The sequence below is a fragment of the Protopterus annectens genome, chromosome 1.part0, assembly GCF_019279795.1.
Source record: "Protopterus annectens isolate FY-2018-M chromosome 1.part0, PAN1.0, whole genome shotgun sequence".
Taxonomy (NCBI): Eukaryota; Metazoa; Chordata; order Ceratodontiformes; family Protopteridae; genus Protopterus; species Protopterus annectens.
Window position 1 is genome coordinate 948,715,042 of NC_056725.1, and position 21,098 is coordinate 948,736,139.

General features: G+C 39.1%; 1 protein-coding gene across 13 annotated transcripts in view; it reads left to right on the top strand.

Annotated features, from left to right (window-relative positions):
* LAMA2 (laminin subunit alpha 2) overlaps window positions 1-21,098 on the top strand; it is a 4,753,606-nt gene that overhangs the window by 3,265,234 nt on the left and 1,467,274 nt on the right. For all 13 annotated transcript variants that reach the window (XM_044064325.1, XM_044064371.1, XM_044064344.1 and 10 more), the window contains one exon: window positions 4,381-4,505. In XM_044064325.1, coding sequence (XP_043920260.1) covers window positions 4,381-4,505 — 125 coding nt within the window. The remainder of the gene's footprint in view (window positions 1-4,380; window positions 4,506-21,098) is intronic.

Below are 21,098 nucleotides of genomic sequence, written 5' to 3' on the forward strand. Positions count from 1 at the left end.
CCTGTGGTCGCGTGGTTTTGCTCTGGTTTCCTACCACATCCCAAAGACATGCTGTAGGTGGATTGGACACTCTAAATTAGCCCTAGGTGTGAGTGTGTGCATGTGTGTGCCTTCTATGGAAGGTTGGGCGCCGGGCTGGCAACTCGACACAATGTAAAACTCCACTGCCAATCATGAGCGGACAGGTGATCCGCTGTGGTGACCCCTAACCAGGAAAAGCCAGAAGAAGAAGTATATGTGAGATTTATTGAACTGGAAGTGACTGAGGTTTGTAAGGCATAATTGCAAAACTTTAGCAACTATATTTAAAAATGAGAAAAAAACTGCTAAAGAAAACCAAAATATTACAAAACATATTGTCTCAGCAATAAACAAAAGCCACTGAAATGGTACCTATTTATGATTATCCCTGGCATTCAGAAAGCTTGTTACTAGAGATAAATACAGCTTAGTGCTGGCAGTAAACATTTCTGAGGCAGAGACAGCCCTGCCACAGTGCTTGTACATGATCTGTAGAAGCACCATGGTGAGCTGTCCCTCCGCTTTACATGATCAGGATGGGTCCACTTAAGTGGAACTGTAATGTCATTCATAAAAATAAGGAGCTGGAATGGCAAATTCACCTTAATGCCTAGAAGCAGCCTGGTCTTAATTCTGCTTGTTCAACTAAATGCATTCTTCAGCTATGAAACTGGACCACAAATGATTTTATTAATGGTTTTGACATGACACGTTTGCTCCTTTATTCGCTTTTCTTGGACGCTTTTATACTTGTTATTTTTATGGTTTCTAAAAAAAAAATAATTGTTATTTTTTATGGTTTCTGTGAACTGCGGTGGTGGTGCTGAGGTAGTGTTGTCGCCTCACAATAAGATGTTGTCCTGCTCGATTCTCAGCTAAAGAGTCTTCTGTGTGGAGACATGCGTAAATGGGCATACCTTCGTTGAAGGTTGTGTGTCAGGGCTGGCAACTCGGCACCTAAAAATCTACTGCCAATTATTAGCAGGCCAGAGTTCCGCTGTGGCGACCCCTAACCGGGAAAAGCCGAAAGACACATTTTTTATGGTTTCTGCTTGTTTTCTGTTCTGCTACAACATATACATATGTATAGTCATTTGCATTTTTTCAACACATTTCATTGATTTTTTCCCTATTTTAAATGTATGGTTGATTTTATAGATGCTCAATTTTAACAGTGATCTAATGAAGCACTATGAGTGACAGCACTTTTAGTTTTTTGTTTGTTTTTAATGCACTTATGATTACAGATTTAGTTTGATTGGATGTTATAGAGGGTGCTATTTTCTTGATTTACGAGCCTACACACACACACACACACACACACACACACACACACACACACACACACACACACACACACACACACACACTTCTTCACTTCAGCTGTCTGTTTTTTTTGGTTTGTGTCATTTTACTTATTTATTTATTTTTGTTTATTTTATCACTTCTTTTGGAAAGATTTTGTTGTTACCTTGGTGCGAAATAGCCTTTAGTGAAGGAAGTTTTGTGACACCATATTGCTGCCTGGAGACAGACTGGGAGTTAATTACTAGTTCTGCACTTGTAAAACATTTCTTATGTTACTTCAGGCTAGATTTTAGCTGTAGGCTAGGCTCATTACTATGTATGAGGTTGTCAGTCATGATTTACTGATGCTTTGTGCTTTTAATACATATATTAATTTTCCATGGGTTAAAGCTATTATTGAAAAGTTGATCTGATTAAGTCCAGTTGGTGGATGAAACCACTTATCATAAATTTAAGCAGAGCTATTCCAGTGACTAAGTTTATTTGAGTTTGTTTCTTCAGTACCTTCATAGAAAAGGAATTAACATCTGAAATTTAAAACTGTTTATTACTGTTACTTAATATTGTAATGTTTAAGTGTGTTTATTTTTCATTTTGCACAAATAACAAGGAAGTGAAGTCAGTCCTCTACCTTAATGGTGGGAGACAGCTTGGTAGGGACAGCTGTCACCTTGTATTTCTGTTTTGGTTTTTGTAAGTGTTCCATGAGGAAAGTCTAGGCAGTAAAAATATGCAATGTTATGGATTTTCTGTCATATCTGGGGCAATTGGGAGGTATGGGGATTTAACCTTGTGTGTGTGTGTGTGTGTGTGTGTGTGTGTGTGTGTGTGTGTGTGTGTGTGTGTATGTGTGTGTGTGTGTGCGTGTGGTGTTTGAATGTGTGTATAGTTGTGTGGGAAGAGTGAATGACTAGTGTGCCTGTGCCAGTGCAGTGCATTGACTGTCAACAGTTATTACCACAGTGAAATGCTTGGTATGACTTCTTGTAATTATTGAGATATTCAGAGAAAGGCAACTTAATGAGGTCTTTCCTCATTTTGGCTAATGTGTATCTGAATTGGTGTCTTTTGTAATCTTATTAAAGGACTCTGTTTGCCGCAGACTTATCACTCATGGCTGGGCTCTTAATGAATCCTGCCCTGAAAAAAAAAAACGGAAATTATATTCAAAGTGGGAAAACAGCAAAATGTCTATGAGAAGGAGCATAAATTCTGCCTGCATAGAGAGTGTTAGACATTATGTTTAGTTCATTTCTATCCAGTATAAGAATTTTCTGTTTTTCACCAAAAAGATCTTTCAAGTCATTTTAATTGAATATGTGACTCAGGAAGTACATTTTTACAAATCTGTTTGTAGTCAAGGAAGCAAATTCCATTGCTTATTTGTAGGAAGATCTGCTGTTCACAGCATGCAGTTTTTTGATGTACCATTGGTCTCAAAAGGAGAGCATATTTTTGGACTTTAGTATTGGACTGTGAATCCCAAATTTAGGAATTTTGTGACAGATGTAAGTTGTCCATTTGAGAATATCAGAACTGCCACTCGATCCTCCTTTTGGAAGGAAAATTGAATGTGCAGTAAATGCAGATGGTGCAAGCAGCTATTTTATTTGTTTTTTGTTTGTTAAGTGGATTGACTGATCCAAATTTGACCCTACTTAGCCATTGCCAGAAGTAAAATGAAAACAGTGTAATAAGTATAACAACATTTTAAAAGTAATGATTTCACCAGTAAAGGAGTGAAGAGAAGATCAACGATCAAAATACAGCCGAATGGAGCAATGTCTAGATTTACATTAAAAGTTAAATATAAGACAAATAATAGACATTAATTCTAATTAAACAGCAATACCATAACAATACCTGATCAATATTTATGGCAAATGAAGGAATATTTGAAGTAACATGGTCCGCGGTGGTGGAGCTGCAGTAGCGTTGTCGCCTCACAGTAAGACACTGTCCGGTTCAATTCTCAGTTAGAGCGTCTTCTGCATGGAGACATGCGTGAATGGGTGTACCTTCGTTGAAGGTTGTGCGTCAGGCTTGGCAAGCCGGTACGTAAAAATCAACTGCCAATCATTTGTGGACCAGAGTTCCGCTGTGGTGACCCCTAACCTGGAAAAGCCGAAAGACACAAACAAACAAATGGTCAGATTACTGAATGAGATGGAGGAAGTTACATAAAAGTTAAGGGAAATTAACGTGGCAATGCATTTAACTTACTGGTTCATCCTCATAATTCGATAGAACACTTCCATCTGGCTCTTTCCCTGAATATAGTTAAAAAGCATTCCCTATATTGCTTGGGGCCCTCTATATTGTTAAACTCTGTAGGGAAAATGTTTGAAACAGCCGAGTAAAAGATTATGAAGACAGCAATCACAGAGCTTTAAATTGCTTATGGGTCTCTGCAGAGATTGTTCTATATGGTGTGGACTTTGATATTCATATTTCCTTTTCTTGAGGCATTACTCCAGGGGACACTAATTAAAATGCTGGAGTTTAAACACCAGTAAACTCTAAAGCTAGGTCCATACATTCATTAGCCAACTCTTCTTTTCAGACTCTTTACTGCTACTCCTTGCACAGGCACAAGCTGAAGTGACACAGTGGTGCTCTACTTTGGAACAGAATTACTGTAGAATATCTGGCAGAAACAGGGAGAACAGTTTACATACACATCTTATGGTTATTTGCTTCGGTTGATTTTCTCACCACAATGCCATATTTTGTAGTGTAGATTCTATAATACTCAAGTGAATATTGCATGGATCATGTTCGCTGTCCACAGATCATGGTACCCTATATTCAGCATAGCAATCTATAAAATTTCACATTTCAGCCCTGTAGTATTTGTAATTTCCAGAATTATTGTAGTTAACAATGTAAGCACACTGCATAGTATTAGGAATAATTTTACCTGCACTTTACTGTACTGCAGTTATACAGGATACATGACAAACAATTTATATAGTGTTGATGCAATCCGTTATTATTATTACTATTATTATTATTACTGAACTGTATCTCTGCCTCTTGTCTTTTTTCCAGAACTGTCTTCACAACACTGCAGGAGATCACTGTGAACGCTGTGCCCCTGGATACTATGGGATAATTACTGGATCTCCAGATGATTGTCAGCCTTGTGCTTGCCCACTTCGTATTGCTTCCAACAAGTAAGCTCTGCATTTTATCTTTATATTTACTTTTTTTTTAACTGGGTAGGAGTACCAATTACAAATTACTAATTTCACATGTAACAGGGCCCATAGTGGTCATTACATAGTTACACTATTATAAGGAAATTAGTCAAGCCATGGGACAGAGTAATACTTTAATTAATTATCTAAATAAGTTTACAAGTAGAGAGGGAGAGAGAGATAAAGATGAGTTATGCACATATGGAAGTAAAACAGGTTTGTGACATACACACCATTCATAAATCTGAGTTAAAGTCACGTTAGGTATGTTGTAATAGAAACTACACATTCACCTAAAGTCAAGAGTACACTTCACTTTTCAATATCTAAGAGGAATATTTATTAGTTTTAACCAAAGAAGTAACATCACTTGCTCCAATGCATTTTGGAGAGTAGTTGCTCAAGAATGGTAGGCAATAATTGCCCTCCACTCATTTGGTCCACTTTGCATTTTATTAATGCACATGTTATACATACATACATACATACATGCAAATATTACAAGTGTGGGCAATAATGCCCTTCTAGCTACCTATGTACCAAAACAGTTGTTCCCATAATAAATGTCCAGGCTTTTCTTAAAATATCTAAACTAGTGCTTGCTTTAATCTGCCATGCATCAGCTGATCTCTCAGAGAACAAATTAATAAAATTCTCATTCCTATAGAATCTTCTACATAGGTTTTCTGATAATTATCTGCTACTTTCACAGAGGTAGCTGTCTCATAATGTCCTAAAGTCTCCTCTTAAATATCTATATGAGGCACTGTTCAAGTTCAAGTAATTTAATTGTTGATAATAAGTTACATTTTTACATCCATGTTTCTCTTGGTATGTTTCCGCTGTACTCTTTCCAGTTTACTCATACTTGTTATCTTACAAGATGCTAGATCTACCCATGTACCCATTTGAATCTGCACTTTCAATCACTTTGTGCTGTATTAAATATTCACCTTTCAGTTTATTTCTCCCAAATCTCATATGTTAAGCTTTTGATGTACTTATCAGCATATTATTCCCCTACACCCAGACGGTCAATTTAATCAAGTTCTTTTGCAGACATTCCCTATCTCTAACACAAATGATCAGAATTTCAGGTCATCTGCATAAACACTGTAGAACATGTCTAATGAAAAAGACAGATTTGAAAGATACAATCTAAACAAGTATGGACCTAGGACAGAGCCCTGTGGGATACCGTGACTGTAACCAAGAATTTCACATCTCCAGTTGTTTCTCTTGGATTAATTTCTCCAAATCTTTTGGGTTTCTAATATCATGACAGAAATGGGCCCAGTTCCTAAATGAAAGTATGATTAAAGTTCATGAAATTAGTATTGTTTCACTCTTTGATGTTATTCAAAAGTGCTCTTCGCAGCAGCCTTAAAGTGACCAGAACTGGCTCCTTCTGCAATTCATATGGAGTTACATGTATCAGTAGCAGATCTAAATAAGATTTTAAAATATTTTTATGAGACTGTACTACTAATGGAACTTTCTGCGTATCCTTCATCCACATTGCCCTCATTTCTGCTTGCATATCCTGGTATTTTATGGCTTTGTTTCTCTCTGTATGTAAGACAGTATAATCAATGATTGAAGCAATTTCAGTGGTCAATGCTACTTTTGTCTTCTTTTCTTGGACTGCTATACCTGGTTTTCTCACATCTATATTTTGAACCATTGGTAATGGGTGATATAAACTTGATCATTCTCTATAAGGCTTTGTGGCTCATGTTTCCAATGCTTCTCAGCTACTTCAGTAATGTAAGGTTTGCACAATTCTTAATGCAATAGTCTTGCCACTTTATTGTGCCTTTCAGTATACAGACCCTCTGCCATTAGTGTATCACACCCAACAACAAGATGTGCAACTGTTTCCAGCTCCAGGTGGATGCTTCAAACTGCGGGGTGAGGGCTGTACTCAGCAAGGTTTCCTCAGAGGGAGAAGGCACCCAGTTGTATATCTCAGCTGTAGACTCCAACCCAGGGAGGAATGCTGCACAGCTGTAGAAAATGAATATCTAGCCATAGTATGTGCACTGCAGAAACTTCAGCCCTGTCTTTATGGAAGGAAATTCACTTTTGTTACCAACCATAATCCCTTAACATGACTACATCATGCCAGCCAGAAAAATGCCAAGTTATTAAGGTGGAGCCTAGGGATGCAGGCAAATTACATGACAGTGCCGCACCGTAGTGGGGCAGCAATGCCAATGCAGATGGGCTCTCAAGACAGAGTATAGGTTAATGTGTTCCCAGACAGGCCATTTTTCTCAAGCAATGTTTTTACAGGGTCACTTGAAAAACTTGCTTGAGTCTTCAAAGGGAGAGAGATGTGATATGAAGTAGTGCCAGCAGTGTCAGAAAGAGAAGGGCAATGAATGTGCTACATATGCCAGCATAGCTAGCTGGCATTTTGTAAAGAATTTTATGTCATTTGACTATCACACTAATTTGTACAGATGCTTGTGTTAAAAATGTATTTGTAAAGTTATACACTAAAAGACACGAACAAAAATACAGCCAGGTTCAACTTTTTTAATAACTAGTTAGTGCTTTCACAACTATACCACTTGCTTCTTCAGACCAAACAGAACAAACATATAAACAGCATTTTATACATTTCTAATTTCCTTTCAACCAATACCAATAAAGACTCAGTCTTAACAAGACAGTTACATCATAATTACTTTGTAGCACAATGCGTTTTTTTTTAAAGATATATCCTCTAATACTGTTTAAACTTAATAATAATTAAACGCGTCACCACTTAAAACTATGAAACCTAAAATAAACATTAAATAGTAGAATCAGTCATAATATTAGTAAAATCCAAATACTTTTTAAAACGTTTATGTATGATTATACTCCAGGTTCTTCACTCGTACACCTGAGGTTGTAACTTCCACATATTAACTCACAGAATTTTAAAATGTAGTTCCATAATTAAAGATCTTATAAATATAAACAAAATATACATAATGATCTATATCCATTAATCTTATGAATTAAAATGCATGTGTATGCATTTTCATAAATTAAACATCTCAAAAGTTTCACAAAATCCATCTATTTAATATGCAAAAGTTCCATATCAATAGTAGTGCCTTACCACACATCTATCACATTTGTTGTGGGAAATAATTTATCCATGCTGCTTCCTATTATGAGTGGCTAAATAAATGTAATAATCAAATGTTCTCCTTCACGGCATGGACAGATATATCAGCACACTTCACACTACTGCTGTATACTGACATTTTAAGTGTATGTTGTTATGTAAATACAAGCTAAGAATATGCACACAGCAATCACATGGTTTTAGTCCTACTAATCTCATTGGCTAACTAACAAGTATAGATATTGGTATTGATAATGTGTAAAATCACATTTTAAAAAACTAATACAATAACAAAATACCTAATGGTGGCTTCTCAGCAAGATTTTGCAATGTCAGTACTGTACTCTTAATAATATTTAAACAGTTTCATGTCTACAAAAGCATGCAGGCTGACAAACATTATCTTGAAACCACATATCAGCCTACCCTAATATTTCAGATTGTTTAAACCAATAGAGATGAAGAAATGCAAACACAATTATCATAGCTTATATTCTCTATTTCTACTAGTGCTACTTTAATCTAAAACAAATATCAACACTTCTGTTTACAGTTATGCATAAATTAACATCGCCCCCAGAAAAATTAAACAAAAATAGCATATCTACTATTTACTGTAAGAATTATTCTATGTTATGCTGTGTTTAAAGTGAAAAAAATTGTAGATCTCTACAGAAACACAATCACTGATGAAAGTATAGTAAACATACATGTTCCATGTATAAGCCTATTCTAATTAAGACAACTATTGTTCCATTTCATACAATAAACTCACATGGCATGTCTGAACAAACGTAATACAAATAACTACTCTGAAAACCCTTACAATATGCTTCTTAGCTAAACATATGTTCCCATTATTGAGATAATAGTCCAATAAGACCTAGAATATGAATAAAAAACAACTCCAACTGTACAAATATAGACGTATGTATTATGCATTAATTTATAATCTTAACAACTAAGTGATTAAATAAAACTAATCAAGTCATTTAAACAAGCGTCATGCTTTCAAAGAAGGTTTTAGAGATATACTACTATTTATCCATTTTCTATCATTTGCCTGTAGCCTGATAATGTATTTAGTTTCATTCAACTTTGTCACATTTCTTATATCCCCTAACCTTTGACTGACATATTTGGCTTAAATTGTCATAAACTTAAATGAGTGAGAATCCAATGTTGTTAATATACATTTCGCCAAGGCATTAGTTTGTAATACTGTAAAGATGTTTCCTAATCCTTTCCCTCAGGCATCTGTTTGTTATTTCCACATAAAATGATTTGCATGTAGTGCAATGTGCTAAATAATATTAATACTGTTACAGTCAGCCTCTGTATTAAACCCGTATTTCCTCCTTGTTGCTGGATGTATAAAGTATACTGTGTTGTCCAAATAATCCCATTACCTACAATTACCACATGAATGAGTTGTTTTCATTTCCTCATTATCTTTCATAATTCTGTCATTATTACGATAACACAAAAGTCTCTTAATTAATTTCCTATTCTTATATCTTAATATTGGTTTATCCTCACTACTTTTCTTATCCTTTCATCTGTGGTTAAAAAGTTCCAATGTTTGTGTATAATACTAGTAATATCGTTAACATCACAACTATAAAACATAGTATATTTTAACTGACCATTATTAAATATAGTATTCCTCCTTTTTATCATATATGGTCAGTCAGAATAATATGATCTAGCCACATCTGACCTCATTGTGGATACTAGGTCCATTGTTTTTGGACTACTTCCCTTTTATATCCTCTGGCTACAATGCTCTCAGTAAGTCTGCTTAATTTATGTTGGAAATTTTTCTCATTTGCATTTATCTAGAAACCCTTATCCCTTGGCCTTTCAGTATATTAGAAAAGATATGCTTAGGAAGCATGATTTTATGATGCAATAACTTGTCCCTATAACATACTTTGTAATAAAATTGAGTGTTGAAACCACCCTTTCTCAGCTTCTAACTTGTACATCCAAAAAATCTATGCTTTCTTTAGAGACCTTAACATGAAATTTTAAATATGGTGTGGTACCTCATATATAATTATTAAAGTCAGTAAATTCCCTTTCAGTTCCCACCCATAATAAAAAGATGTCATCCACAAAGCAGCAGTGAAAGGGAATGAGAGACTTATATCTTTCTTTATTAATCACAAACCTTTTCTCCCATATGGCCATCGCCATATTGGTGTAGCTATGGGCACATGCCCATAGCTATACCATCTCTCTGTAAGTAATATTGCTTATTAAACACAAAGACATTATTGGATAAAATAATATTCCTAAATTCACTAATCGGTTTTATACATTTATCATCGTATTCACTATACTCATTTTAAACACGGCATAACATAGAATAGATCTTACGCTAAATAGTAGATACCCAATTTTTGTTTTATATTTTTTGGGAGCTGTTAATTTATTCATAATTGTAAGCAAAAGCATTGATATTTGTTTTAGATGTAAAGTATCACTAGTAGAATCAGAGAATATAAGCTATTGTAATTGTGTTGCATCTCTCCATCTTTAGTGGTTAAAACAATCTGAAACATGCAGGTAGGTTGATATGTGGTTTCAAGATAATAAACAAGGTATATTCCTGGCATTCAAACACAGGAAAATGAGACTCCCAAAGTCCAGTGAATGAAACAAAGCTGATAAAGGTATATAAAAACACAACCCCCCCCCCACAAAAATATTTATTGGTGAGCGCTTTCACAATCCCTCCAGATCGCTTCTTCAGACCTTATAAAACTTAATAAAAACCATACAGTTATAAAGTGTGAAAGTGAGACTATTGTTTACTTAGCACATTTTGTGATCTGTTCATCATTTTATGTTGGTAAATCCAACAGAAGGCTGAGAAAATGTATAAGGGACCATTACTATTGCTATAAGAGAGGAGAAGATTATAGTGCTGTAGCTAAACATATGTTACAACTTGGTGAAGGGCATTATTTTAAATTCCTAGTGTTAGACTTGTTAGATGAATCAAATAGGATGGGGTATATAGTTAATAAGACTGAGTGTAAGGAACTTAGATGGATATTATTATTAGCGGCTCATAAAATACGTGGATTAAATGATTATGTATCCCTAAATCCAGTTCTTAAAGATAGGAGATTAAGAAAACATGTATAATGTTTTTATATACATATATTTTATATGTATAGTTTTATGTTGATATTTATTTTATGAGATTTTACAGGTTTATAAGTGGTGTAATGGTTTTAATTCATGTTGGTATATATGTTATGGAATGGTTTTTGGATACTTTGACTTTAAATTAAATAAGTACATTTAATTGTTGTTTCATATTGATTGGATGTTTGAATGATGACTTGATCTATATAATTATATGATTTTTATTAAGTTTTATAAGGCCTGAAGAAACGATCCAGCGGGATTGTGAAAACGTTCACCAATAAATATTTTACTGGGTTTTTTTTGTGTTTTCTATACCTTTATCAGCTTTGGTTCATTCACTGGACTTTGGGAGTCTCATTTTCCTGTGATCGAATACCATGAATTTACCTCGTTTATTGTTTCTGCTTTTGTTTCCTGAACATTTATTTTACCAGCTGGGCATTTTATTTCTTTGCATTGGTTTCAAGATAATGTTTATCAGGTTAATAGTTTTTGTAGACATGAAACTATTTAAATATTAGAAAGAGTACGGTATTGACATTGTTAAATCTTGTTGAGAAGCCACATATCATGTTATTGTATTATTTTTTTAAAATGTAATTTTTGCACATTATTACTACCAATATTTATACTTATTGTTAGCTAGCCAATGAGATTAGTAGGGCTCCAACCACAAGATTGATGTGTGTATATTCTTAGCTTGTATTTATATAACAACATAGCATACTTAAAAAGTCGGTATACAGCAGTAGCGTGAAGTCTGCTGATGTATCCATCCATGCTGTGAAGGAGAGCATTTGATTATTACATTTATTGATCCACTGGTAATAGGAAGCAGCATGGATAAATTATTTCTCACAACAAATGTGACAGATGTGTGGTAAGACACTACTATTGATACAGAACTTTTGTATATTAAATTGACAGATTTTGTGAAACATAATACATTTTTGAGATGTCTGTTATGAAAATGTATATTCATAGATTTCATTTGATAAGATTGATGGATAAAGATCATTAGGTATATTTGGCTTATATTTATAAGATCTTTAATTATAGAACTATGTTTTAAAATTTTGTGAGTTCGTCTGTGGAAGTTACAACCTCAGGCGTATGGGTGAAGAACCTGGAATATAAATATAGATAAACTTTTTAAAAAGTATTTGGATTTTACTAATATTATGACTAATTCTACTATTTCATGTTAATTTCAGGTTTCATAGTTTTATGTGTTGTATAGTGACTTGTGCAATTATTAAGGTTAAACAGTATTGGAGGATATATCTTTAAGAAGAACCAATTGTGCTACAAAGTAATTATGATGTAACTGTCTTGTTAAGACTGAGTCTTTATTGGTATTGGTTGAAAGGAAATTTGAAATGTATAAAATGTTGTTTGTATGTTTGTTCTGTTTGGTCTGAAGAAGCAAGTTGTATACTTGTGAAAGCACTAAATTGTTATTAAAAGAAGTTTAACCTGCCCATGTTTCAGTTCATGTCTTTTTATTTATACGTTTATTGTTTTGCCATTGGTTATACTGACAATGAACCATTAATCATAGTTGCTGGTGCTGCTTTTTCTTTTAGGTATTTGTAAAATTGCTTGTATTAAAAATGCATCAACAGTGGGTCCTGCTGGACAGAAAAGAGATATACATGTATGTCAGAAAGTATTATCATAACTGATTAAATGCATATGTTTCAACAAAAAATTCTGGAAGGGAAGAGGTTAAACTCAGTCCAGCTAATTTTGAAAAAAAAAATAGGTTGAGAATTAAATTAGTTTGTTTAGGTCATAAAGATTTTATCATACATATCTGATTGCAGCTAGAGACAAAAATGTCTGGGAAGACCAGGACTAGGAATCTTACTATCCTGTCCTTAGGGGTTAACTAATTGGTACCCAGGAAGGGAAGTAATTGTCTCAATATTCATCATCTTGCCTTGCTGCGGTAAGTAACTTAACTAGGGAATAGTAATTCTTTAGTCAGTCAGGAAAATTTAGTCAGATTAGTTAAGTATTGTTTTTCCTGCAACATTGTGAATCTATCCAACTGTGTTATTTTTTATATCTCCTGTGATGGAAACTCTGGTATTTATTATAACTAGATATTCAGTATTCTCACGTTTTTTATTTTATTATTTATTATGAAATATTTCTATACCTTTCATTGTGGCTGGTCTTTTAGAGAATACTTTTAACATCTAAAGAGCACGTATGCTTATTTTAGTGACACCGTGGCCTCTCCTGAAAACCTTGCTGCATTGGACAAACTCTTCCATTTATATTATCATAGGATCAAATGAGGTTACTAGGCTAATGGCCCCAGGGTCCTTACAAGCCTAGGCAAGTTCAACCTGTGTTCCCAATGGTGTCTTGGATCAAGCAGACACTAAATTCAGCACCTATTGCCCCTGTCCAAGAGGGACACAGGTGGAACCCCTGGGCAAATTTCCAGTTACCCATCCAGTCATCCAAATTATGCTTAAATAGGGCCAATGAGGGGCTTTGTTTCAGAGGAATAGGAAGCTTGTTCCAAAGGTGGGGCAACCTCTGTGACACAAATCTGTCTCTCCAGCAAGTTCTGCTGATGTCACATACCAGGTTAAGGTCTTTTGAGAGAATGGCTCTATGTGCCATTTGACTTGAGAATGTGCAGAATTTTCATTAAAGCACAGTCAGAGTTTGCTCTGTATTTAAGGCACAGGTCTCCTTCGAGTACTTTGCATGACACAGAGTTAAGTGACAATGACTTCAGTCTGTCCTCATAAGACAGATCTTGAAGACTCTGAATTTTTATTTTAAAAACATTTGTGGTCTCTCCAATTGCTGCAGGTGTTTAGAAAGGAACATATCAAAGAGAGCATTCTCCTGTATTATTGGCCTGATGAGGGAAGAGTACAGGGGGGGTTATTACCTCTTTTTTCTGGAGGCAATGAATGCCATTACTTATGAGATGAGGAATATAAAATGCCCTTCTTACCACTGTGGAGATATTGTGAGTGAAGTTAAGGTTGCTGTCAATCTCTCACCACTAACTGTGTGTTTAGGGTATTGTTGATGTGGTAGTTTGCAGGAACATTGCCCTTGCTGAAGGGGATGATAACGCATATTTTTGCATTAAGTTTAAGACCATGATATTGGCACCAGTCATTAATCTGAGTAATACCTTCTTGCAGGATGTTGACATCACTAGGGGTTTCAGTGATTGTGCCAGTTTGAGACATCAGCAAACTTTGTCAGCCACAGTCCTTTAGATTTAGCCTGTACTTTGGAGAGGTATATTCTGAACAGTAGCAGTCCTAGAACTGATCCCTGTAGAACACCACTGGTTACAGGTCTGCTGGAGGAGGTGGAGTCCACTATATTGACTGTATGATTTCAATCATTGAGCCAGTTTGCAATCCACCTGACAATACATAGGTTCATACCCAGCTGGGTAAACTTTTCGATGACCACTGAGTGGGGAAATGTGTCAAAATACTTTGCGAAGTCTAGTTAGGCTGTATGCACAGATTTCCCCTCATGTAGGGCTTTGGTGACTATCTCAAAGAAGTCCACCAAGTTAAACGGGCACAATCTTCCCTTGACAAAACCAACCTGGATGGGGTTGAGTGTTTGCAAATTTCCTATATATTTGTTAATAAGGTACATGATGATTTCCATAGTTTTGCAGATAAGGCTGGTCAGGTTACTGAATCTGTAGTCCCCAGGATCCATTGATGCATCTCCTTTGTGCAAAGGGATGATGGTAGCTGTTTTCCATTCCTCTGGGATGAAACCAGTGCTTAGGTTGTGATTGAAAAAGGTGCTCAATGGTGATGTTAATTCCTGTTTTAACCCATGAAGAACACAGACTGGGATGTTGTCTGGTTCCTTAGAGGCTGTGATTTTGGCCCTGGAGAGGGCATTTAAGACCTGGTCCTTGGAGATACTGGATGAAGGACAAATGTTAGGGATGCTTTGGGGTATATGTGGTGGAGACAGGGGAGTGAAGTTTTCAATGAGCCTGTCAGCCATTAGGTTTGCTATATCCACAGGTACTATTAACTATGAGTTCAGCACAAATCTGGGCCTTACCTTTGAGGTTACAGATGTAACTAAAGAACACATTGTGGTTATCCTTAGTTAGGAAAGCTAATCTGGATTCATAGTTAGCTGTGAAGGACTTCAGTAGGAGTCCTATTTGCTTGTTTAAGTTGAGGAATGAGTCTTTCCAGTTTTGAGCCCTTTCCTTTCTACTTTTAGACAGCAATTTCTTGCTGCTATTGTATAGCCTATTCATGGCAGTTGTCCACTAGGCAGGTTTGTTTTTCCTTGAAGAGCTTGATTTGGTTCTATCTGGTATGGCAGAGTCAGTACAATTATACAGGTGCTTGTATAAACCATTGGTGTATAACTCAACATAGTTGACTGTTACATCAGTGGGAGGGGTTGTGAAGGGGGGAGGGGCTGTGAAGCTATTTAGGCTGTCATGTAAGTGGTTGTAACTGCCCTTGAAGAAGTTTTTTAGTCTAGTTGGTGATGGAGGGGGTTGTGTTATAGTTACATCTAGTGAGACTGATTTGTGGTCAGATCTCATCAGGAATGGCCACACACTGTGGGTGGTGCAGCGGTCACCTGTGTTGGTAGACACATGATCCAGGATGTTTGAGCACCTTGTGGGTGTGTCAACCAGCCAGTCCAGGGCATTGGAGTTAACAAAGTCGAGAACCCTTTGGGCATGTGAGTTAGAACACGCATAATTTACCCAGTCTATTGACGGGTAAGTAAAGTCACTCAAAACCAGGGTGTTTGTTTGCATCTTGATTTACCCAAGTAGATCCAAGCAGGCTGAGTGGATGTCCTTTTTCATGGGAGAGGTCAAATAGCTGGTAATGACCTGAAGAGGGGTCTTAGCTATAGTAAATTGCACCTGAAATAATTCAAGGGAATTGTGCTGTTTAAACAATCTAGAGGTGTATTTATCTTTAATGAACATTGATATACCACTTCCTTTAGTTCTCACACCTTCAGTTTGTGGTCTGAACAGGTGGAAGGAAATGTCACCTTGTACAGCTGGGGTAGTCTTTGCAGCCTTAAACCAGGTCTCAGTGATTGCACAAATGTCAGCATCTTCCAGGGTGAGGACTACTTTCAGTGAGTGCAATTTCTGGCTTACACTCCTAGCATTTAGCAGCATAACGTTGAGTATTAATTTTACACGGTATAATCGGGTACCCTTGTAAGAGCTTTAGAGTAGCTGACTCCTGGCAGCATGGTTGTCTTGTGGGGGCATGGCTGGTGGATCTTTGCCTGCCTTTCCCAGGTGTGTGTGCTTGTCTGTGTGTGTGTGTGTGTGTGTGTGTGTGTGTGTGTGTGTGTGTGTGTGTGTGTGTGTGTGTGTATGTGTGTAAATCAAATATCCAATTGTGTCTGTCAGCTACTTGGAACAGGGACACATAGCTCCAAAGCTGTCAGTGTGGAATCTTGTTTGGGGCCTGGAGAGAGAGTCAGAGAGAGTCCAGCTCCAGGTCTGAAGAGTGCTCACTGTGTGCCCTTAAGGGAAATTGTGCTTGGTGCAGAGAGCTGCATCTGAAAATACTGTGTATCCATTTTTGTCCCTAGTGGCCATCCCTCACTGGTGTCAGTGGTGAGGATTGAGGCTCCTTGATTACTGGGCCCAGAGTAGGGACTGTCACACCTGCTTCAGAATGAGGAATATATAATCTTGGTATACACGTATTTTTTTATATATCATTTGATGAGTGTGAAGCATTTTTCTTGTTTTCCAGACCGACTGATTCAGCACCTTTTGGGTCAAGTGAATAACAAGACCAGTAAGAGCAAATTGGTTTATAGCTTAAACTCTGTTCCTAGATGTCAGGGTTGTTTTCAGTATTAATTTTAGTCATCAAAAGTGTTCCTTACTCAGTTTTATTCACATTTGTTCATGTTTTATTGTTGGTGCTTCATCAGTTCTGTAAAATTTAAACACTCCCTCCTGATCAATTTCCTTTATATCACATTCCTGTCCTAGATTGATATTTTCTTTGTGGCTCAGCTTTCATGCTTTAAATGTTACATGTTAAGTTGTCTATCTCGCCTTCATTCTTGCTGGATGGGTTCGGAGCCGAACCTCGGCTCCGACTCGGCCACTCTAAAAGCTCGAGAGCTAGTTCCACTAGCTCGAGGCTCCCCTATATCCCACAATGCTAGGTGGTAACTCCTCAGATCTCGTTTGCCGCTAAGCGATCGAGGTGCGTTTCAACCGGCTCGTCAGGTCAGTTTAAAAAAACTAGTTAATTTCTTAGATAAACTCCCCTTTTAAGTTAGTTTTCTTCATAGTTTTATAAAGTAAGTAGTTTCCTTCCATTCCCACTCAAAAATTTCCCTTTTTTTTCCTGAAACTCACTAGAGTTCTTCCCTTGGGCCTTAGGCCTAGTCCCTCCCTTCCTAGTAGTTGGAGTGACTGTGTTTGTAGGGATTTAATTTTCTAAATTACTTGTAATTTAATTTTCTAAGTTTAATTTAAATTTCTAATAAGTGTAATCGGTGTGTGTGTCTGATTGTGTGGTTACACTTTTCTACTTTAGACATGTCTAAGGATTCAAAGGTCTCAGGCTTTAAGAAGTGTGACTCGTGCTGTCAGAAGATGTCTCTGACAGACGGTCACACTTCTTGTGTGTACTGCCTGGGACCTTTGCACCAGCAGGACTCATGTGCTGTTTGCCATGGCTTCAGCCCTAGAGTCCTGCAGGAGCGTAAAAATAAGCTCATTCTAAGGGGCTTATTGAAGCCTGAGGGTCCCCCGACTCAGTCTTCAGGGAAACCCTTGAAGCCTACCAGACCATCGGCTCCGGTATCTGAGTCGTCTTCTGGGGCTTCGAAGGCTGTTTGAACATTGGCTCCGGCCGGAGCCGATGATTCTCGAACTCATGTCTCTAGTATTTCCTCGGCTCTGGCTGGAGCCGAGGTAGACACCGGTGAGTCGGCTCCGATCAGATTGTTGGAACTGACCTCCAGAAAAAGGTCCCGGTCACCATCTATCGGCTCCATTCATTCGGCTCCAGCATCTCCATTGCTGTCTGAACGGAGCCATAGATCTCACTCCTCTAGGTCGTCGAGACTTTCAGATCATGACCTTCAGAGGGTAGTGAGTCGACTTCTTAAGTCCGAGGCACTGGCCCAGATGCTTCAAAGCCTGACTCAACAGTCGATGGCTAATCCCATCACTCAGAATATTCCTCCTCCGACTCCTTTGAGTTCGGAGCCGGGGCGGCTCGGACCCGAGACTGTGGCTGTGTCGGAACCGATACCGTTGTCTTCGGTACCGTCGTCTGCTCCGATTTCTTCCTTGGAGGAATCTCAGCGCCGAATTTCCCTCATCGGCTCCGAGGGGGCGAGTGGCATCGGACCCTTGTCTGACCCCGCTCTCCCTCTCGGTGCTTCGGCGCTGGTGAGTTCACCTCCGACATCAGCCTTGGAGCCATCACTGTCGGTGCCGGGGGAGGTTTTCAGCTTTTCGGAGCGGAGACCTCTGGCTCTGCCTGACAGGGGTGCCTTCGAGGTCATGAGGAACGTGTTAGAACCTGGTTCAACCCCACAGTCGGCTCCATCTGCCCCTCCCTCCACGGTGCCTCCGGTGATTTCTGCTCACTCCCTCATCCCGGATCGCAGAGAGCCAGCTCCTCAAGTATCCCCAGTGAGGATCTCCTCCTTTTCCGAGGCCTCTCCTGACCCGGTAGGAGAGCCTCCTAGGAAGAGGCAGTGCAAGAGGAAGCACATCGACTCCCCTGAGTCTGTCACTTCTGACACCGATTTAGAGGATTCTGAAGGTTCCCCCCGTTCCCCCTCTATAGATGTCTCTTTTGCAGACATCCTCGAGATCTTAAAACAGAGGGGGAATTGGCCAGCCCTCAACCCTTCAGAGGATGAATCAGTGTATCTTGAGGCATTTGGCTCTCGCCCTTCCACCTCCTGGGTGTCCCCTCCTTTTGATCCCCTTATGCAGGTGGTGGCAAAGAAGGCCTGGACGGCTCCTGACTCTGTGGACCCCACCCCCAGGAGACCTTCAAAGTTTATCACTGCCCCCAAGGACAAAGAATTTTTGACCAAAGGCATCTCTGTGGATGCTATGGTGGTGGCTGCAGCCACCAAGAAGGAGCTAGCTGATCCTTCAGTGCCTGTCCATCCTCCTAACAAGGAGTCTAGGACTATGGACAGGTACGGGAAGCGGATGTTCTCGTCAGTGACCTTTTCTATGCGCTCGCTGAACTACCTGTGTCATTTCACTCGTCTCCAGAGAGATTTGATCAAGGAAGCGAGTGAAATGTTAAAGGATCCAACAGCTGCAGTTTTTCAGGATAGGATGAACTCTCAGCTGGCTACCCTCAACTCAATAGTTAACTCCTCCATGCGCCTCCTTTCGTATGCGGCGGATGGAGTGAGTAGAGCGGCAGGTACAGGTGTGGCCTTACGTCGGCACGCCTGGATGCGGCTATGTAATTTTGCAGACCCTTTCAAGGCATCCTTCACTAACTCCCCATTTGATGGATCATCCCTCTTTGGTCCTCAAGTGAAGGAAACCCTGACTAGGTGCGAGACTGAAGGCAAGACTCTCTCTGCCATGGGAGTCCATTTTTCTACCCCTTCTAGACCTTACCCCAAAGGCCAGAAGGGGGGAAAGATGTGGTTCCGCAAACAATCTCAAGGAGCTTTGCCTGACACACAGAGTCGGTTCCCCTCTAGAGGCAGAGGGGGGAACAATAATGGTAGACGCCGCCCTAGAGGCAGAGGGGGCCCGCAGAATCAGGGCAGTCGAGAAACCTTCTCTGACAAGCCCTTTCAGCATCCCTGAGGTGTTGCCCGACTGTCCACCTTCGGAGGCAGTCGGGGGAAGATTATCTCTGTACCCAGAAGCCTGGCAATCCCTAACTCAAGACAAGTGGGTACAGTCTATCATTTCCGAAGGCTATACAATCCCATTCTTTTGCATTCCAAAGCAATCAAAAGAATCCCTTCCAGGCATTCCACCCAGTCAAAGGGAGCAAGCAGCACTAGAAATATCAAAGCTGCTTGCAAAAAGGGCCATTCAACCAGTTCCAGCAGACCAACAAGGGTCCGGAATCTACTCCAAATTCTTTTTGGTTCCAAAGAAAACAGGGGACTGGAGACCCATTTTGGATCTCAGCAACTTGAACAAGTCTGTCAAGAAAACAAAATTTCGGATGGTCACGCTGCAGTCCATTCTACCCCTTTTGGGGCGGAACAACTGGATGTGCTCTATAGATCTCCAGGATGCGTACTACCACATCAAAATGAGCCAATGCTCCAGGAGATTCCTCCGCTTCAGGCTGGGAACCAGTCATTTCCAATTCGGGGCCCTGCCCTTTGGACTCACTACAGCCCCCCGAGTGTTTACCAAATGCATGGCAGTGGTCGCCTCTCATCTGAGACGTCAAGGATTCCAAGTGTTTCCGTATTTAGACGACTGGCTCCTTACAGCCCCCACCAAGCATCTTCTGCTTCTTGCCAGAGACTATACCTTTCACACATGTCAAACATTAGGCATTTCAATAAATTACGAAAAGTCTGTCTTGTCGCCTTGTCGTGTTATTACCTTTATAGGCGCAAATCTGGACACAGTCAGCATGTCAGCCAGACTCACAGAGCAGAGAATAGCAGACATACACAGACAAGTCTCTCTTGTCTTGCAAAGCAACAAAATCAAAGTCAGACTAGTCCTGAAGGTCTTAGGGATAATGGCGGCCGCTATCCCTCTTCTTCCTTTAGCCAGATTCCACATGAGAATCTTACAATGGATGCTCTTCACACAATGGTCGTACCAACAACTTCCAATGTCCCATTCCATTGCGATAACACAATCGTGCAGGAATCATCTTTCTTGGTGGATCACATCCCCCCAGCTCTTCCTAGGAAGACCCTTTGTTCCTCCCCCTCCGGTTGCTACGCTGACAACGGACACCTCCCTGATCGGGTGGGGGGGGCATTACCAGGGCAGGATGGTCCAGGGCATATGGCAACCTTTCGAACGCCACTTGCACATAAATGTCCTAGAGATGAGAGCAGTGCTTCTAGCGTTGCAAGCCCTACAAGACTCTCTTCCCAAAGGGACTATAGCAATTCAGACAGACAATATGTCTGTAGTGTGGTACATCAACAAACAAGGCGGAACCAGATCCTATCCCCTATGTCGAGAGGCACTCAGACTGTGGCAATGGGCAATTTCTTCTCAGCGGTTTCTGTTAGCAATGCACATTCCTGGGAAGTCCAATGTGATT